The 20,044-nt window shown below is 38.9% G+C and overlaps 1 protein-coding gene across 3 annotated transcripts in view; it reads left to right on the top strand.

Annotated features, from left to right (window-relative positions):
• Positions 1-20,044, top strand: part of ATP10D (ATPase phospholipid transporting 10D (putative)) — a 103,200-nt gene that overhangs the window by 32,578 nt on the left and 50,578 nt on the right. For all 3 annotated transcript variants that reach the window (XM_023515998.1, XM_023516000.1, XM_023515999.1), the window contains exons 4-9: positions 5,079-5,283; positions 7,394-7,479; positions 14,009-14,115; positions 14,411-14,542; positions 14,959-15,086; positions 15,210-15,462. In XM_023515998.1, coding sequence (XP_023371766.1) covers positions 5,079-5,283; positions 7,394-7,479; positions 14,009-14,115; positions 14,411-14,542; positions 14,959-15,086; positions 15,210-15,462 — 911 coding nt within the window. The remainder of the gene's footprint in view (positions 1-5,078; positions 5,284-7,393; positions 7,480-14,008; positions 14,116-14,410; positions 14,543-14,958; positions 15,087-15,209; positions 15,463-20,044) is intronic.

Raw genomic sequence — 20,044 nt, forward strand, 5'->3', positions numbered from 1 at the left:
TTTGAGGTTGCTGCAAACTATAACACCATGACATTTCACTGAAAACAGCAAAGTAAGACTCTGTCTAAAAAAAAAAAAAAAAAAAGAGTTTCAAAATACTAGCTAATGTTAACATTTTAGAATTATCTCATAAATGCATACAATTTTTTGATTCTTAGAATGGGACCAAATATTAGTGGCCTTCTAAGATAATTAACCTTACATGTGACATTTTACCAAGCAGTGGTTGTTTAAACTTAACTTTGTAATGCACAGTTAAGCCACATTTTATCTGGTGCTATCAGAAGGAGCCCAGTTGGCAGTAAACTCTATTACTTGAGAGCGTGAGTGCTGAAGCTTCCAGGCCACATAGGAGGAATGTCCTGGAACAAGTTACTAAAGAGAAGGCCAGTTTTTTTCTAATTGTAAAATGGGGACCATTGTGCTTTGATAATAGCACAAGACATTGAAACAAAAACTAAACAAATTGATGTATATAAAACATCTAATAAATTTTATCCATTATTGCGTCCAATGATAATTCATTACTTATAATTTATGCTGTTTTGTTAGAAACATACTGAAGAAACACAATTCATTCATAATCTTACTCTTTCTCTCCTTATATTTTATATTAGAGATTCACATTCTCCATACCTCATAATTACCCTTCCTTCTCCCCGCTATGAAGTCCCACCCTAGTGGAATCACTGTCGGTAACTCACTGTATCTTCTTCCCAGTTTTTCCCAGTGCAGTGGTGCCGTTTCATATTGAACTCATAGAGAAGCTTAATGGGCCTAGACATTTTCATGAAGAGGGATAGTGTGCTGACCAGCAAGAGTCCTGCACAAGCGCAACCAAGCAGATTCAAGAAATTCTAGCTGTTGAGGCTCTGGGAAGAGAAGAAAATCCTCTTATTAGTTTTAATTATGTATCAGGGAAGGAAGTATAAACTCCTCTGCATCGTCACCATTGTAAAATATGTTCAAAGCTAGTTCCTGTGGCAGTGCGCTGCCCCTTACCTTGTTGCTTTCACACACCATGCGCTCCCACACCTCTGTCTTTGTTCCAGATCTCTGGGCACGAGCAATCTGGCTAATGTGCTGTCCCACTTTCCTCCACCTGACTCATTCTTGATCATCCTTCAAGACTCACACCACCTCCGGGGCTCAAAGTCCCCCCTGTTTGCTTACACAGTGGCCTGTGCACACCCCTCTCTTAAGAAACAGCTATTTCAAAGTTTGACCCTGACTTCTGTAGACTGAGGACCATATCTTCATATGGTCTTCAGCACCTATCATGGTAACTTGCATATTAAGGTCAGGATATGTTTATTGACCTGAACTGTGTGGCTATATGGAAAATTAGTTATTTTTGTAAGATCCTGGTATGTGCTCCAAACAGAGAAAGGAAGTGATTTCTTTCTTTCTTTCTTTCTTTTTTTTTTTTTGAGACAATCTCACTATATCACCCTCAGTAGAGTGCTGTGGCATCACAGCTCACAACAACCTCCAACTCTTGGGCTTAAGTGATTCTCTTGCCTCAGCCTCCCAAGTAGCTGGGACTACAGGTGCCCAGCACAACGCCTGGCTATTTTTCTGTTGCAGTTGATTAGCTGGCCTGGGCCAGGTTCGAACCTGCCACCCTTGGAGTATGTGGCTGGTGCCCAGCCAAGAAGTGGTTTCAATTGTAAAATTGATTTCATTTGAATTTTGTATCAAGCAAATAAACTTGCTCCTTGAAAGAATCCTACTTCTTATAATTGGAAGAAAAGTAAGATTCTTAACCCTAATGTTCAAATCTGTCTTCTCTCCCAACCTTCACATATTCTTAGCAAATTTCCTTGTGGCTTTCTTCAGATAAAAAATAAAGATCATTAAGTATGAATGACCTTCTTCTGAGCTTAGATGAAAACAGAACTCCCTCCCTTTCTTACAGCAGTAATCCTTCCATCTGTATTTTTATTCCCTTCCCTGTGGCCTCAGCCAGTGCCCTCCCGTCTGTCCTGTGTCCCGTCTCCTACATCCCTTGTGCGTGCCCAGTTCTCTTGTCCTTTAACTCACCTTCCCTTCCAGAGGCTGTTTTCACTCCTTAGTTCTTTCATAGTTCAAGTTCAAGAAATCTTCTTCAACTTCATTCTTTGCTTCACTGGAGGTTACACTTTCTCCTTCACTCTCCCTATCAGCAATTTTGTGTTATCAGCTTTCCCCGAGGTGAGCAGACCTTCTAATAGCCAAATATTATTGACATTCTTGTCCTGGAATGCCCAGGACCCCACTATGGCTTTTAACTGTGATTATTCCCTCACTGAAAATCCCTTCTTTCTTGATTTCTCTGACATCACTCCTTCCTCTGCTTCTCTATCCTCTTGAAGTCTCTTTTCCTAAGAAATATTATATCCTTACCTGGCACCCACTGCCCTCTGCTACCCAGGACTTCCAAATCTATTTCTCTACCCTCAAACTGCTGGACATCCTCAAATATCCCACTTCAAATGAAAACATTTCACACTGAGTATTTTACCTCCCCTGGGATGCACCCAGTTGTTTCTAAAATCTAAGACATGGTAATAAGCCATCTATCCCTCCACCATACAAGATGGGAAAAATAGTGCCGTCCTTGATAACCACTTTATATTTAGTAAATCAGAAAACTTGTTCATCGCTGGTACATAAAGATGTCTTGACTTCATCTCCTTTTATGTATCCTTCTCTGTTGCTACTGTCTGAATTCTAACCATCTTTGTCCCTCCCCTGAATTATTTCAATGACTTTTGGTTGACCTCCTGGCCCTTCTTACTCCTAAACAGCCCGTCACCTGCCAGTCCATCCATTCCTCTGTCGCAGGAGTCAGCAAACAGAAGCAGTAGCTCATCCTCACCCATTTCTTGTGACTCTTTAGTGAATCTCTGCTTCCTATGGAATGAAATCCCCACCCCTAGGTATGGCATAGAGGATTGCATCTTCAAACTATGTCCCTCCAGGTAGGGCTTTTTTTTTTTTTGCAATCTTCTCTGTTATGTCCTTCCACGGGAGAAGGAACTGGTTGGCACAGGTGCTCGGGAAAAGCTGAGTGAAGACAAAATAAACCATTGACACTTTTCTCTATAGATTATCAATTTTGGATAATCAAAAAATTCCTGTAGTTAGAGTCAACCTTCTGCATTTGGTATTTTGAGAAACTATGTCCTGAAAATATATTTCTTAGATGCTTTTTTTTTAAAATATAAAAGAGAAACTTATATTTTATTAACAAAGCTGGCTAGAAAGTGACTTCTTTTGAAGGAATTTTCTTTTTTTATCAGTTCAGGTTAATGTGAGGATACAAACAACCAAGTCACTATATTTGAATTTGCTGGGCAGAGTCCCTCTTGTGGTAATGTCCTGCACCCAAGAGGTGTGCCGTACACCCCTACATTGTGCCCATTCAGTGGGAGCACCCTAAATCCCCTCTCCTCACCTTCTGCCTTAAACTGTTCTCCCTATCCTCACTTAAACCAAAATGAGTTTGTCTCCTATGTGGGCGTGAATTAGATCATCTACTGGCTTCATATTAGTATTGAGCACATTGGATATTTGCTTTTCTATTCTTGTGATACTTTACTGAGAAGAATGTGTTTTAAGTCCATCCAGGTTAATACAAAGGATGTGAAGTCTCCATCTTTTTTATGGGTGAATAGTATTCCATAGCATACATATACCAGTTTGTTAATCCATTCCTGGGTTGACAGGCATTTAGGTTTTTTCTACGTCTTAGTGATTATATCTGATATAATATTATATAATGGAAATCACAAAAGTATTGATCTAGCATGGCATCTCTTTTTAATCTGATGAATTAATAATTTTTAATATTTAGTCACATAAGTCAGAACTGTCTCTCAGAATTCTTTGACAGTGAATTTGAGTGTTTAACCCCATAAATATAACAGAAAATAACTCTGTTTTTAAAATAAATATATTTTTATAACAAGTGCCAGAACTTTCATGTATTTAGGAGAGCTATGAGATAGGCCTTCCTGACATTCGTTGATGGCATTATATATGAAATGCTGTTTAACTCTCTGGGATGACATTCTACCATACAAATTTCTTTATTCCGTGAAAAGGAAAATGCTTTGTGGAGCATACTGAATGTTGTTGGTCTGAAAAGACATAAGAAGTTGAACAAAAGCTTTAATATAAAACAGGATGTTTAATGCAAGTCAACTTTATTATTTTATTATTATTATTTTTTATTAAGTCATTTGTACATAGATCATAAATACATTTATGCCATTATAGGATTCAATGTGTTGATTATTTGTACAAATTGGAATGCTTACATCCTACTAATCAACATAGCCTTCACCTCATTTACCCAATTACAGGATTAAGACCTTTGTGTTCTACACCTGACAGATCCAACTTGTACTTGCAATATGCTCCATAGGTGTGGTTCCTCTACCAGCCCTCCCTCTGTCGACCAACCCCCCTCCCTTCCCCTCCCTTCTCCCTCCCCTTCCAAGTCAACTTTAAATGATGTGTCTGTCCTCTACAAAGATATGCAGAATGGGAAACCTATACTTGGAGAAGGCACCAAATTTGCCATTCTCTGTTCCAGAGATTAGCTGCAGCAGTCTCAGGACTGTCTTAAGCAAAATTTCTATTCAGTGATAATTGCAGGTATTAATATGCTAGTGTAATGATTTTCAAAATACTGTTTCTATGTCTTTCACTTCATTTTGTGCTTTTTAAAAAAATTATCCATCCTATCTGCTCATGGGAAGCTCTCTGAAAGCAGATAATGCATCTTGTGGACCTCCAGACCCTTGGTTCCTGACCCAAAGCAACTCTTAGGTTTAATCGTATTCCCAAATGGCACTCAAACAACCTAACAGTTCAAGATTCCATGGGGGAAAAAAAGCTGAGAAATATGTTTTAGTCACTCCATTTTCAGGTGGCGCTTGTGGAATTTAGACTTTCCTAATTCTCCTGCTTCCTTTTTAGCATTGAATAGATGACAGTTCCCCTTATTACTCTAAACATACTTTAGCTTATACACTATTTTACATGTTGTGGGCTTGACATTCTTTTAAACTTTTTTTTTGCAACTTTAGAAAAGAGAAAAAATACGTTGAGCAGTGCTGGAAAGACGTCACTGTTGGGGACTTCATCCGCCTCTCCTGTAATGAGGTCGTTCCTGCAGACATGGTCTTGCTCTTTTCCACGGATCCAGATGGAATCTGTCACATTGAGACTTCTGGTCTTGACGGAGAGAGCAATTTAAAGCAGAGGCAGGTAGTTCGAGGGTACACAGAGCAGGTAAGTAACACGCTCTCAGCTGGTGAATAAGGAACTTTTTCTTTTTCCCTCAAAAGATCACGGAACTCATTTTCACAGTATAGATACAGAGAATTTTAGACTCATTATTCCCATGAGAAAACGGAATCAGAGAAGGTTTAATCCATTTCTGGATATCAGTGAAAGTATACTTACTGTAGTTTATAGATAATAGGATAAAATGACTTTGGAGTTAACACACATCAGCCTGGCAATCATGTTTTCCAGAATAGAATTAAAGGAGCCTAACAGAATTATTTCACAACTTGGAAATTATTTTACAGGAGAAATAATCACAGGCTAATTTTTCTTAAGGTTAGATTTTATATGTCATGTTTTGTTGTTCGTTGTTCTAAAATCTACAATGACCTATGTACCAAAGCCTTGTAAGACCTTTGTGGCTTCTCAGGCTCCGTAGCTTCTGGACCCTTCACTATCCTGCTCTGTGCTGACAAAACCTTGGAAGTTATATGGACGTGAATTTAAATGAACCCCAGCTCTGCGCATAATTACTGTGTGACTCTGGGCCACTCACTGCAGTTCTTCATGACTCAGTTTCTTTACCTTAAGATGAATGTGATGATAACTACTTCATAGGATTGCTGTAATGTCCTTTACTTCATAGGATTCATACTCGAAATGAAGTAATAGATGTAGAAATGTCATCCACTGGCCTAACATCAGTTTCCCTTCCCTTTGTCTGGAAACACTTGAGATGAAATATTTTAAAATTTAATGGCCTTTTTTAAATTAGAACTATTAACTCAGAGTTCTTTCATCTTGTATATGAAAAACATTTTACCCTACTAATACCTTTATTTTTGGCAAATTTCACTGTGTCACACTGTACCCGTCTTTCTGCCCATGGCTGTCATTTAGATCCTCTGTGATTGATATGTCTCTCAGCCAACTGTCATTTCACTTTCGTGAGGAGTCCTGGAACATTAGTAAAAATCTTGCACAACATAAAACTTTGTTGTACCATGAAATACCTACTTAGAGGCTGAAGTCAGCTGATTGACTAATCAGCATACTGTGGATTCAATTAAAGTCAAGCGCTCTGGAATTCAGTAACCCCAATGGTAGTCCTGGTCCAAATACCTTCTTGTTTTGAGACCTTTGGCAAATTAATGATACTCTTTGTGTCTCTCTCCTCATCTGTTAACACATTGTTGACCAGCAATGTTCTGCAGAAACTATCCTTGTTCTTGGGCAGCTCCTGACCCATCAGCAATGTGTTAATTAGGCCTAATTATGGTATCTGCCTCATGGGGCTGTGGAGAAGAAATTAGTTAATATATTTAAAGTGCACAATAGCTTCTAGTACGTCAAGAACTCTATGGATATTATTAGCAAATCCAATCATATGATTATATAGTTCTATGCTTCTCATGATATACATATTCATATTTTATGAGACATAGTAATACTGTGTATGATAGCATTTACTTTACTAGTCAAATGTCATATAAGAAGAAAAGAAATACGGTGGACATAGCTCATTCTTAGTGAATCCATACCTTATAGGATCTGTGTCCTATAAAGGCACTTTGCTAATTTGCTCGTTAATTTCATTAAGCATGCTAAAATTATTGGTTTGATCCATCAGAGAATTTTATAAGACACTGATGTCCAGCTTATTTTGAAATTTTTATGTATAAAATTTGGCTGAGATCAAAAGCATATGTGCTCAAAGTGTTCACATACATATTTAATCTCAGAAATTGCCTATGTGATTAAAGACCAACAAGAAAATATTCTCAGCTTTTCAGGGCTTTTTTGATAAAAGAGTATTTATAAGTAGATAAGAGTACTCTCTTCTGGAGAGCCCTACATAAATTCCATCAGTGACTCAGGCAGTCCCATCATCTGCAGGTGTTCATTAGGGCTCTATGACCATTCTGGTTCCAATTATGGATCCCCTGATTATCCCTCTTTTTTTCTTTTAATCTGGGACATTTATGATATAAACTTTGTGGCAAAAAAGCCTTGTTACTATTTTAAGAATTGATTGAAGTGGTACCAAACTTAAATATCAAGAGTTTAACCTTGAATTCTTCTTGTTTTGTGATTTTTTTCAAAATATTTTTAGGACTCTGAAGTTGATCCTGAGAAGTTCTCCAGCAGGATAGAATGTGAGAGTCCCAACAATGATCTCAGCAGGTTCCGAGGCTTCCTGTAAGTGACACGTCACTTACCTTTGTGGATGGGGATGGAATTGTGTGTTGTGATTATACTCAACTCAATAAAACTTTTGTGTACATATACCATGTTTAATCACTAGAGGTCATAAGTTTAGCCATCTATATGTTTGGCTTATTTAAATAATTTGATAAGTATTTACATGAATATATATTTTAAACAACAGTAACAATAAAATCTTATTCTTAAAGTAATCCTAGAATCTGTTTCAGCGGTTTAGAAATATTTTACATGAACTCCATATTAAGCCTAAGGGATATTAGTTGTTTGGGATGAGGTGTTTGGACGGAACTGGCAGCTGAAGGGACAGGATACAGTAGCAGCAGGTGGACAATTCTAGTTGGCGGAAGTAGAGGGTGATTTGGAAACATGTCCAAGCAAGAGTTTAAGCTATGACAGTGTTCATTCTGGAGATTTCCCGTGGTTTCCACATTCCTTTGACAAAGGCAGTTAAAATTGGGAGTCAATGTAATTTCGGACCTGGCTTCTGCCACTTAAATTATTTATGATTGTGAGCCAAATTACTTACTCTCATTGGTCCTTAGTTTTCTGACTTTTAAGATACAAATTAGACATACTTCCCAGTGGTAAATTATGGTAAGAGAAAAATTCCCAACTGATTTTCTTTTTATTGTTTGGGATTCGATGAGGGTACAAAGAATTAGGTTGCATTGATTGCATTTGTTAAAGTCCGTCTTATACTTGTGTCCCACCCCCAAGAGGTACGCGATACACCGTGACTCCCCAAACCCCCTTCTCTCCTCTCCCCACTCCCTCATTCCCCTACCCACCTAACTCATTTCTTTTTTCTGTTCTATTTATTTATTTATTTTTTAATAATCTGAGAGCTTTTATTTATTGCTTTAGCCAAAATAATAATTCTTACTGGACAGTGACTCAACTGCCAATGGCAAATTTGACTTTTAAGATTCACTTTCTTTTTTTTTTATTAAATCATAGCTGTGTACATTAATGCTATCATGGGGAACAGTGTGCTGTTTCTATATACAATTTAAAATACTTTCATCCAACTGGTTAACATAGCCTTCATGTCATTTTCTTAGTTATTGTGTTAAGACATTTATATTCTACATTTAGAATATACACATGTTCCCTCTTATAGGATGGGGTCACCCCTATGGTCCAACTCATTTTTTTGAGATCAGAATTATCCTGATGCCCAAATGAAAATCCCTCATGAACATAGATCAAAAATTCTACACAAAATTGTAGTAAATCTAATCCAACAATATTTTAAAAGGTTAATGTTGTGATCCAGTGTGGCTTGTCCAACAAATTCAAGGTTGGTTTAACAGCTGAAAATCAAACACTGTAATTCACCATATTAGCACTATATTAACAAACCACATCAAAGCACAAAAGAGAAACCACAGTGGTCATCTTATAGATATAGAAAGAACATTTGACAAAATCTAACTCCATTTTTTTTAAGCTGAAGATAGAAGGGAACTTTCTGTGGATACCCTTCTCGGGATGATAAAGGGTATCTGGGAAAATCTATAGCTGGCATCAAACTTAGTTATGAAAGACTAAAGCCTTTTCCCCTGAGATCCAACTTATTCACTGGAGGTTCCAGTTACTGCAGTCAGGCAAGAAAAGGAAATAAAGAGCACCAAATAAAAAAGAAAGAAGTAAAAATGTCTTTCAGTCAGTTAGCACAATGGTCTTTGTAGGAAATCTGATGAAATCTATGAAGAAAGCTACTAGTACAATGGGTTTAGGTAATGTAGGAACAAGATCCATATAAAAAATTAATTCTGTTTCTTTGTACTAACAATGGACACTTGTATATCAAAATTTTTAAAACCAGAATTTATTATAGTATCAGAAAAAATGCAATCCTTAAGGATAAATTAGACAAGAGATGTAAAAGAGTGGAAACCACTAAACACTGCTGAAATGAATTAAAACCCTCAATAAATGAAGTGTAGATATTGTGCCTGGTTGAAAAACCCAATATTGTTATGACGTCAGTGTTCCCCTACATTGATCTATAGATTCAGCATAATACTGATCAAAATCTTAGCAAGGTTTTTAGGAAACATGTTTATTAGCAAATGTATGTGGAGATGCAAAAGGCACATAATAAGTAAAACAATTTTGAAAAAAAGAACAAAGTTAGAAGGCTAATACCACGTGATTTCAAGACTCATTACCAAGCTTGTATCGTTTTGGCATAAAGACAAACAGATCAATGGAAAATATTATGAAGTCCAGAAATAGACTAACACATCTACGGAGAACTAGTTTTCCACAAAGGTTCTATCATAGAGGAAGTATAGAATATAATGACAACATCTTCTTTTCTTTTTTTTTTTGAGACAGAGTCTCACTCTGTCACCCTGGGTAGAGTGCTATGGCATCATAGCTCATAGCAACCTCAAACTCTTGGGCTCAAGCCATCCTCTTCCCTCAGCCTCCCAAGTACCTGAGACTACAGGAGAGTGCCAACACTCTCAGCTAATTTTTCTACTTTAGTAGAGACAGGGTCTGAGTCTTGCTCAGGCTGGTCTCCAACTCCTGAGCTCAGGCAGTCCACCCGTCATGGCCTCCCAGCGTGCAGGATTACAGGTGTGAGCCCCCGTGCATGGTCTATGCCATCTTTAAGTAGTGCCTGATACAGGTAGGGGAGCCAGGGCAGGAGACGATGTATTGAGAAGTGGGGAGGAGCTTAGTTCTGGGTAGGAGATAATTGAAGAATAAGAAGATGTCAGGCAAGCAGCTAAGTGCAAAGAAAGGCTGGGGTTCAGGTTGAGGGGACAGCATGAGCAGTGGCTGAGCCCCGAGACCACAGTGCATCGTGAAGCGAAACCGCGTGTGTGGTCCCGCGTGTCAGGTGTGCAGGTGAGCGGCAGTGTAGATCTTAAGAGGCCAGATCCTCAAGGACCTATGTGCTTAACTTGAGATTAATCATTTATCCTGATGTTGTTAGAGGGGTTAGTATTTGAGAAACCCTTCCCTGGCTAAATTCTAGGTGGTCTTCATGAAGACGGATGAAGATGGCATCAGGCAGACGCCTCTCTCATCAGAAGCTTGCTCAGGAGCCGCCTCTGAGAAGGGAGCCTTTCTCTGAGTATTTCCTCCAGCTGCTGACTGTTCATAAAGTTGCCTCTTGTAAATGTCAGATTCAGGGGCTGCTGTTTTAACCCGTCGTGGGGTCCTGCCTACACAGCCATCCTCTTCCCACACTTGGGAATGCTGAGTCCCAGCCAAGCTCAGACTTGCCTCTGGCAGGATGAATTTTGTTTGTGGGCTGGAGAGAACAGGAAGGAACTCCAGGCTAGCTACAGCAGAGCTCTGCGCAGTATCTGGGCCAGAGCATGTGTTTAGTAGATTTAAAGAAAAATTCTAAGCTCTGAGCAGTATCTGGGCCAGAGCACATATTTAGTAGATTTAAAAAAAAAATTCTAAGAGCACTGCAGCCGTATTCATTCTGATCCGATGTCCCGGTTCTGAGCGTTTGTCTGCCTTAGGAGACTCCAACTCCAGCTGCCTCACATCTTTGTGTTAATTTGACAAGTAACGACTGGAGCCCTGGCCTACCTTGTCCCCCACGCTCTCATCCTTCAGGCATGGTTCTGATTAATGACACATTGGAGCATCATTTGCTGTGCTGGGCGCTGAGTCACACCCCAAAGCCCTGCTAGCTTCCTGCCTATCCAAATCACCGGGTTCCCCCTGGGCTTCTGGACATCGTATTTCCTGCCCTTTGATGGCTCGTCTGTGATGGGCTCCTCTGTTCTCAGTTTGCTTTGACACTGGCTGCCGTGCTTTCTGATTAGCATGATCTGACTGCTGAACTCTCAGATTCTGCCCTCCTCCGTGATTGCACTGGCCTTGGTCTACCCTGCTGAAGGCTGTCCTGGTAGCTGGCCTCAGCAATGTGTGGGGAATATGTAATCTCTCTTTATTCCATTCATCAGCCCGGGCAGATACAGTGATTTTCTATGGAGTTATTTTGATCCACTGAACTGAATCCTTATTCTGCTTTATGGCCTATTTTCAAAATCAACAAAGATTATGATGCCCAAGCTCACCATGCAGGGGTCCTCAAACTTTTTAAACAGGGGGCCAGTTCACTGTCCCTCAGACCATTGGAGGGCCGGACTGCGGGCCCCGGGACAAGTCGGCTGCTAAGCAGGACAGGCAGCAGCAGCAAAAACACCTGGTGGGCCAGATAAATGTCCTCGGCAGCTGCATGTGGCCCACGGGCCATAGTTTGAGGACACCTATGTTCTTTGATCTCTATACTTTCAGGTGGAACTGACATCCTGTCTGTTTGTGCCCTTATTATATGCTTGAATATCAAGTTTCTATTTTACTATCATATTTTCACTTCTAATTTAATCACCTCCTTCCAGACCACAGGAGCCAAGGGGGTGGGGTGTGTTTCTGTTTCCAGCATCTGAGTGCAAGTGCCTGGCACATAAAAATAGACGTTACATGGGTTCTTGGGTGGGTGAGGACTCTATGTGACAGCCAGTGCTTCATGTAAAACTGAAGGTTCTGTGCTGTATGTGCCAAATATCAGACACCTGGAAGGTTTAGGGCATGTTTGAAGTTTGCAGTTGGCATAATGAGTGTAGAAGCTGGCCTTTGGTCTAATGGTGGGAACCTAAATTCATATATGTGACAGTGAAAAATAAGGGGGCTGAGGGGAAAAATCTTAATGTTTACTAAGGAACTTTGGAAGCGATAATTTTTTGTGTTAAATTCCCATAAGGACTCTAAGTATAACAAATGCCACAGTGATGAGAACTGCCTGGTGTTGACCTTGGAATTCTACTTAAAAATGTGCATATTGGGAATTAATTTCCTCATCTATTAAAGCTGAATTAAATAAAACGCTAGGATGCCTCCAGCTCTGCCCCCCCCCCTTTGTACATGAGCCTCTGTGTATAAAGGAATGTAAACATATGCCTGTTAGAAATAAAAAGGTGCTTTACGAATTATGGGAGTGAGTATGAGACCTTCTTGGAAGAATTTTTATTTTCTTTTCATTGTCATTCCAGATAGCCAGGATAGTAGAAATACTGACAATTTTTATGTATGTGAAAAAGAAGCGACAACTTGTAGACTGAAGTTTGTTGCTTAGAAAACAACCTCATTTTTATGCTGAAATAAGAGGACATTTTAGGAATACAGGAAAAACATTACTCTTTGCTTGTTTGTTTAAATAGTCCAGTGATGTTGCCCTGTATTTTTGCCACTACACTAATTTACTCAAGTAAGTATTTTGATAATTTTTAAATGATTTATTGCAGAAAATTTCAAACATACGAAAGTGGCAAAGAAGGTGTGGTGAGCACTGGTGGCCGTCACACGGCCTTCACATTACACGGTTTTGCCAACGTAGCTTCCCTTGTCCTTCTCTCCCTCGTCCCAGCCCTACGTTACGCCAAGTTACTGTAAATACTTTACTGTTGACGTACAGCGGATAAGGACTTTTTCATGTCTGATGAAAACAAGAGCCATTCCTTAATGTCATCTAATACCAAGTCTTTCTTCACGTTTCCCTTATATTCTCCAAAATGATTTTTAATAGTTGTTTTATTACAATGAGGATCAAAATAAGTGTTATATACTGCTTCTGGTTGATGTCTCTAATTTTGCTCTCTGAAGAAACTAAGTCATTTAGCGGGTAGATTTTCCCACATCCTCGACTGAGCGGGTTGTATTGAGCTCCTTGTATCGAGCTCTCCCACCCTTTTTTTTCTCCCACACCATTAATTTGTTGAACAAACAGGTCATTTTGCCTGCAGGATTTACCACATTTTAGACTTGGCCAACTGCGTCCTTGTGGTGACATTTAATGTTTCTCTTGCCCTCTTATTTTCTTTAAACTGTCAAGGGGCACTTTGAGAATCTAACGAAAGAAATGGATTCTTTTCCTAGAAAATTACAAACATTATATGCACATACGTGCATGCACACACAGAATATTGCAATTCAGAAGCTACACAGATCCTCTGAAGCCACAGGCCCCAGATGCCCAGTTAGAGGTCTGATTAGGCCTGGGGGCCACGACTGCCTTTCCCATGAATCAGGAGGCCCATGAGGTTATCGGTCTGTCCTACTGTCAAGCCCCCATCAGCCCATGAGCCCATGATTTTAGCAGCCACCAGTTTACCAAAATTTTTGTTTATTTTATCCAGATTGAAAATAGTAATTTTCTAAAACGATCAAGAATTGTTTTGTCGGTTACTAAGTTTCCCTACGTACAGTTTATACTAGAAAAGGAGGATCCCTCGTCAGAATATTTTGGGGATTTTGCAGTGATAGAAGTTGACAAACCGTGACTAACAGAAAGCAGGAATAGTTAGAAACCGAAATAACGAAAGTCAATAGGCCACAGATTGAAACCTTTCCAGGGAAGTGCCTGACTTACTATTCCAAGTCAAAAACACTCAAGGACTATGAGTTTTGGTATCATATCCCCACTTCTGCTATTGAAAAATGAATCCATATGCTGTCTTTCTTATAGAGAACATTCCAACAAAGACCGTGTGGGTCTCAGTAAAGAAAACTTGCTGCTGAGAGGGTGCACCATCAGGAACACAGAGGCCGTGGTGGGCATTGTGGTGTATGCAGGTCGGTGAAACAAACGTCCAGTTTCCATCATTGTCTTCTCTGAGCTTTCCTGCAAGCTAACATGTTTCATTTACTCAAAAACGTCCTCTATGTAAACAGAAAGAAAATTATTTCTTAATAAACTCTATCATTGGTCTCTGTTTTCCTAAATGGATCACAAAAGCAGACAAAAGTGACAAACTATATTATGTAACTGTGTTTTGTGAAATGGTGTGCCAGAGAGATTTTGAAATGTGATGTTTGCTTCCTAGCTTTCATTTGTATATTTTCTGCCATGTGTCTATTTCCTCTGTAGGTCATGAAACCAAAGCCATGCTGAACAACAGTGGGCCACGGTATAAGCGCAGTAAATTAGAAAGAAGAGCCAACACAGATGTCCTCTGGTGTGTCCTGCTTTTGGTCGTCATGTGTTTGACTGGTGCATTGGGTATGTAAAATTTGATTATTTGTGGACATTTCTTCAACAAGCCATTAAAGTATTTTATTTTAAAATGATATTTATGAATACTTGACTTCTCCCAGGGATCTTTTCTTTGTCAATAATCTTTTCCTTCCCATCTTTGTCTCTGTCATCTTGTGGCTGACAAAATAAAATAAAAAACCTTGATGTTTGCTCTATCCACTTCCACTTTGCCATCCCAAAAGGAACAGAAAGAGATTTAGAGAGAGAGAATCCAAGACAGGAGACGGTATAGCCTTCTGATTTAAATTTGTTTCCAAAAGCAAATACTTGGTGTTCAAATACAGTGAATACTCTCATCATCCCTTCTCCATTTGGAATAAAGCTTTGGTTTGCCTAATACATATTTAGCATCTTTTTGATGTTTGTGTACTTCTTGGAAGGTCATGGAATCTGGTTGAGCATATATGAACACGTACCCTTTTTCAACATCCCCGAGCCCGATGGACATACCGTATCTCCAGTGTTGGCAGGATTCTACATGTTTTGGACCATGATCATTTTATTACAGGTAATTTCTTCTATTAAGCTAATCATGGCATTTTAAGATCGCGGCCACTTATCCAGCTACAGTCAGTTTCTCACCCTTCTCTAACCTACTTTAACACTTCTTAAATTGTTTGGGTCTTCTTAGGTCTTGATTCCCATTTCTCTCTATGTTTCCATCGAAATTGTGAAGCTTGGACAAATATACTTTATTCAAAGTGATGTGGATTTCTACAATGAGAAAACGGATTCGACTGTTCAGTGCCGAGCCCTGAACATCGCTGAGGATCTCGGACAGATTCAGTACCTCTTTTCTGATAAGACAGGAACCCTCACCGAGAATAAGATGGTTTTTCGGAGATGCAGTGTGGCAGGGTTCGATTATTGCCATGAAGAAAACGGTGAGTGTTAGGTTTCCACAGCGCTGAACCTTAACATGAGTCTTTTTCTGTCATCCCTTAAACATGTGGTAATTCTGAGATGGAAGTGCTTCATTTCATCATTGTGTATTTAACACACTAAATGGGCTTTAAGCATCATTGTTGTCCCTTCACAAGTTAGTAGACTAGAGTCAAGGGGTCTAATGCTGTGGTTTCTATAAAAGTCAATTACCAGGGGAGATGAAATGTGGCCAATTGGGGGGTGACAATGATAATGCATTATAAGTACTTTTGAGAATTTCATGAAACTATAGACCGTCCCTCCGAAAAACATTTTGGGAATAATTCCAAAGGGATTATAGTCTCCTCCTAACCCCATCACTTCCCCCCCAGTATTCACTGATGTTTAGTTAACATCTCATTTAAGAAAAAGTAAAATGTACTGAAATTTTGACTCCAAGGAAGTAAAGTTGTAAATTCTAAATTTTCTTTAAAGACTTGAACTTTATTAATTTTGTTCATATATGCTTCTATAAACATAATTCACAGACGTGTACAAAACAAAAACCCTACATTCTAGAGGTTAACCATTATTAACAAGTTTGGTGAATCTTTAATCATTTATTTTCTTACCTATATCCCTGTATCTGTGAATCTATATTTTTGCACATTTTTACCTTTGCAGTTTGTTTCTTTTACTCAGCAATATCTCACAGAATTTTTCCCAAGTCAGTTAACCTAACATTGAGAACACAGTCTTCCACTCTATGTGACCAGGCTTACTTTGCTATGCTTAGTGGTGGCCACTTTGTTTCTTATTACACATATATTTGCGATTAATATCACTTATTCATTCCAACAAATATTCTGTCCTGTATATGTGGCATGAGTCCCTGATTTCATGTAACTTAGACTTAAGAACAAGGAGATAGATGAACGAGATAAAAGATTATGATAGTTAAAAGAAACTTCCATGTGAAGGATGCATCTTTGTACATATATATTTGTGCAATTATTTTCATAAGATACATTTTCCCCTAAAATATTATGCTAATCTATATTTCAGAAAAAATAATACCTATATTTCATATCCAGTCATAATGGGGTGAAATTATAGTTTTTTTTTTTTGAGTCAGAATTTCACTCTGTCACTCTGGATAGAGTGCTGTGACGTCATAGTTCACAGCAACCTCAAACTTTTGGGCTCAATCTCTTGGGCTCAAGTGATCCTCTTGTCTCAGTCTCTCAAGTAGCTGAGACTGCAGGCGTCCACCATCACTCCTGGCTGTTTTTTTCTATTTTTAGAGACGTGGTCTCACTCTTGCTCAGGCTGGTCTCAAACTCCTTCACTCAGGGGATCCAACCACTCTGGCCTCCCAGAGTGCTGGGATTACAGGTGTGAGCCACATGCTTCTGAAGTTTTAGTTTTTAGTCTATATGATTTTTATAGAAATAATTAACACTTCTTTATCTCTGATTATTAGCAAAATATTTAATTTGTATATGTTTATTGGCCATCTGAATCTCCTTGGTAAATTGATTAAATTCTTTTTCTATTTTTCAAATGGGTCTTTGTAGGAGAGTTTTACCTATTCAGGTCAGGGTTAACATTCAGCTTGTACACCCAGTCTAGCTTGCTTGGGGCCGACATCCGTTTTTATTTGTGTACTTGTTTTGAACAGGTTTCTAAATACGTTGAATGTTAATCCTGAAGCTACTTTATCCTTTCTTTCATATGTGGCAAATTATTTTCCTGATTCATCATTTATCTTTGTATTAGTTTTCTATTGCTCAAACTGAGTGCCTTAAAACAACACAAATCTGTTCTCTCATGTTGTTAGGGGTCCCGCTTCTGGGGGCAGGATGGGGTACCGACTGCTCGGGGTCTCTCACCAGACTGAAATGTAGGTGCCTACTGGGACTATGACCTGCTCCTGTGCTTAGCTCCCTGGTATTTAGCAGATTCCAATGTCTTGAAGGTGCAGGGCTGAGGTCCCCGCTTTCCTGTTGGCTGTCAATCTGGGACCATTCGCAGTTCCTAGAGCTTGCCCACTGGTTCCTGCCACACGGCCTCACCACTGCATAGCAGTTTGCTTCTTCAAGCCAGCAGTAGAATCTCTCACTATGAATCTTCTGACTTCAGGGAAGTCCTGACTCCTCTTTGAAGGGCTAACTTACTGAGATTGTGTCCACCTGGTATAGTCTTCTTTTAGATTAAGTCAAAGTTAACTAATTAGGGACATGATTATATCTGCAAAATCCCTCCGCCTTTACCACATAGTATAATTTAATCACAGAGATGCAATCCCATTGTATACACAAGGTGTGTATACCAGGGGTGAGGCGCAGGAATCTTAGGGGCTGTCACCGAATTCTGCCCACCATAGTCTCTCAACTGTGCCCCAGGTGTCTCCGTTTATCAAAAGCGTTAGATTTTTATTAAAGAAATGTATCGATTATTATGAATGTTGTTATAAATATTGGTACGATTATGAAATATAGACATTCTACCCATGTTACCTGTGAGTGTGGGGATAAAACTTATCCCATATTCACTGTACCATTGTAACAGTAGTTAGTCATATTGGATATGAGGATACTCTGGATTTTGTTTCATCTTCTATTATAGTATTTTTATTGCAAAATCAATGTATAAAAAAATTCAGGTAGTCAAAAGAAAAAAATTTAAAAACTGTTACTAAGCTCCATCAAGTAGAGTGGACCACTGTTAGCATTTTAGTACTGTTTTTGTGTGTTTTCTTAGGCACATTTTAATATACAAGTATGTGTTTTTCAAACAAAGATAGCATCACAGTGTGCTTTTACTGTCATTAACTGTTCTTTTAAGACTTCATCATGATCACCATTCTTTTTTTATTCTTCCAGTGCTTACATTTTATTGTATTATAATGATTTCTATAGTTTATGTAACTAATCCACCAGTGGTTTAGATGGTCAGCAGTCATTGGCTGGGATAGACAGTGCTGTGCTAAACCTCAGAGTCCATTTGTGAGGTCAGTGTTTCCCAGTCTTTTGACTACAGATCTCTATTTTTCAGAAAGTGGCTTATAGCAGTGCTGTTCACGGTGGTGGGAAACCCTGCATTATTTTTCTGTATTTGTAACATTTGAAGTTTTTATGTGTAACGTGTCAGATGGTTAACACTAGCCCTCTCCCAGCCTCGTCCTAAACGTACACATTCCTGCACCAGGGAGTAATTGTCTTCTACACCCCTCAGGCAGGGAGGATGCCAAGTGGCTGGGGATCAAAGGCTCTGCTATCCTGGTGAACTCGAGGTGATAAGTGAGAGACCTGTTTCAGAACCATGAAATGATCTGCTACCTCTAGAAGGTGCTGGTTTTGCCTATGGACACTTCTCTACCATAGACACGTCCAGAACTCCTGATCTCTTTTATGCAGTGGCTTAAAAAGAAGCCCACGTGTGTACACACACACACACACACACACACACAATGGGAGGGGACAGTTCTCCCCAGGACTCAATTCTGAGACATATTATTTTCAGTAGTTTTCGATGAAAACTTCTTGACCGTGTACTTGTCTTTTAATGACCGGCCCTTTGGCACAGTGTTTTTCAACCTTCTTTTGAATCTCACGGCACACTTGAAGCTATAGTTAAGCTTCCATGGCACACTTCAATTATATTGATCAAAAAAAAAAAGTCACAAAAAGAGTATCTTTACTGTGCTTTGAACTTCTTTCAAAAATAATTTAATTAGTGATCTTTAATAATATTCATGGCACATTAAAGATCCTCTCATGGCACACCGGTTGAAAATCACTGCTTTAGGGTTTTCTAGCAAAAGTATTGCCTAGTAGGAAATTTCATAAAGAATATGGCTGCTTGGAAATAACGTCTTACACACATGCAATTGAACTAAACACAGCTGAAAAACCACTGTATCTTTTAAAAACCTGCAGCTTAGAAGTGTGGTCCAGCTACTGGCAGCCTCAGCAGCACCAGGGCAGGGTTAGAAATTCAGACCTTCAGACCCTCTTCAGAGCTTCAATTAAATCTGCATTTTAACCCTATCCTCAGGTGATTAATATGTATATTTAAATAGTTTTTAAAAGATCACTCTTCTAAAAGGTGACTGAAAAAGAATACCTTTTCAAAAAACTAAACTTTTTATTTTAGTATAGTTTTTGATATACAGGAAAGTTATAATACAAAGATATCATTGAAGACTCCAGTAAATCCTCATGCCCAATTTCCCCATTGTTAACATTTTACATTAGTTGTGGGATACATTTGCAATAAACAATAGAACACTATTGATCCATCATTATTACCTAAAATCCACGCTTTAATCAAATTTTCTTAATTTTTACCTGATGTCCTTTTTCTGTTCTGTCCCAGGGTCCTGTCCAGGATACCATATAATAGTCATCCTCCATGGTCTTAAGACTTAGTTTCTCCAGATGCTCTTTCTTTCTGATGAACTCAAAAATTTGAGGGGCACTCTTCTGGGATTTTGTAGAATCTCCTTCACTTTGGGCTTGTCTAGAGAACTTTTATTTGTGATCTGATATCCACATAGAAGCAGCATTGAGATTTTTCCAAGAACAAAGATTTTCAATT

Source organism: Otolemur garnettii, unplaced genomic scaffold (assembly GCF_000181295.1).
Source record: "Otolemur garnettii isolate 467f Iridium unplaced genomic scaffold, OtoGar3 scaffold00083, whole genome shotgun sequence".
Taxonomy (NCBI): domain Eukaryota; kingdom Metazoa; phylum Chordata; class Mammalia; order Primates; family Galagidae; genus Otolemur; species Otolemur garnettii.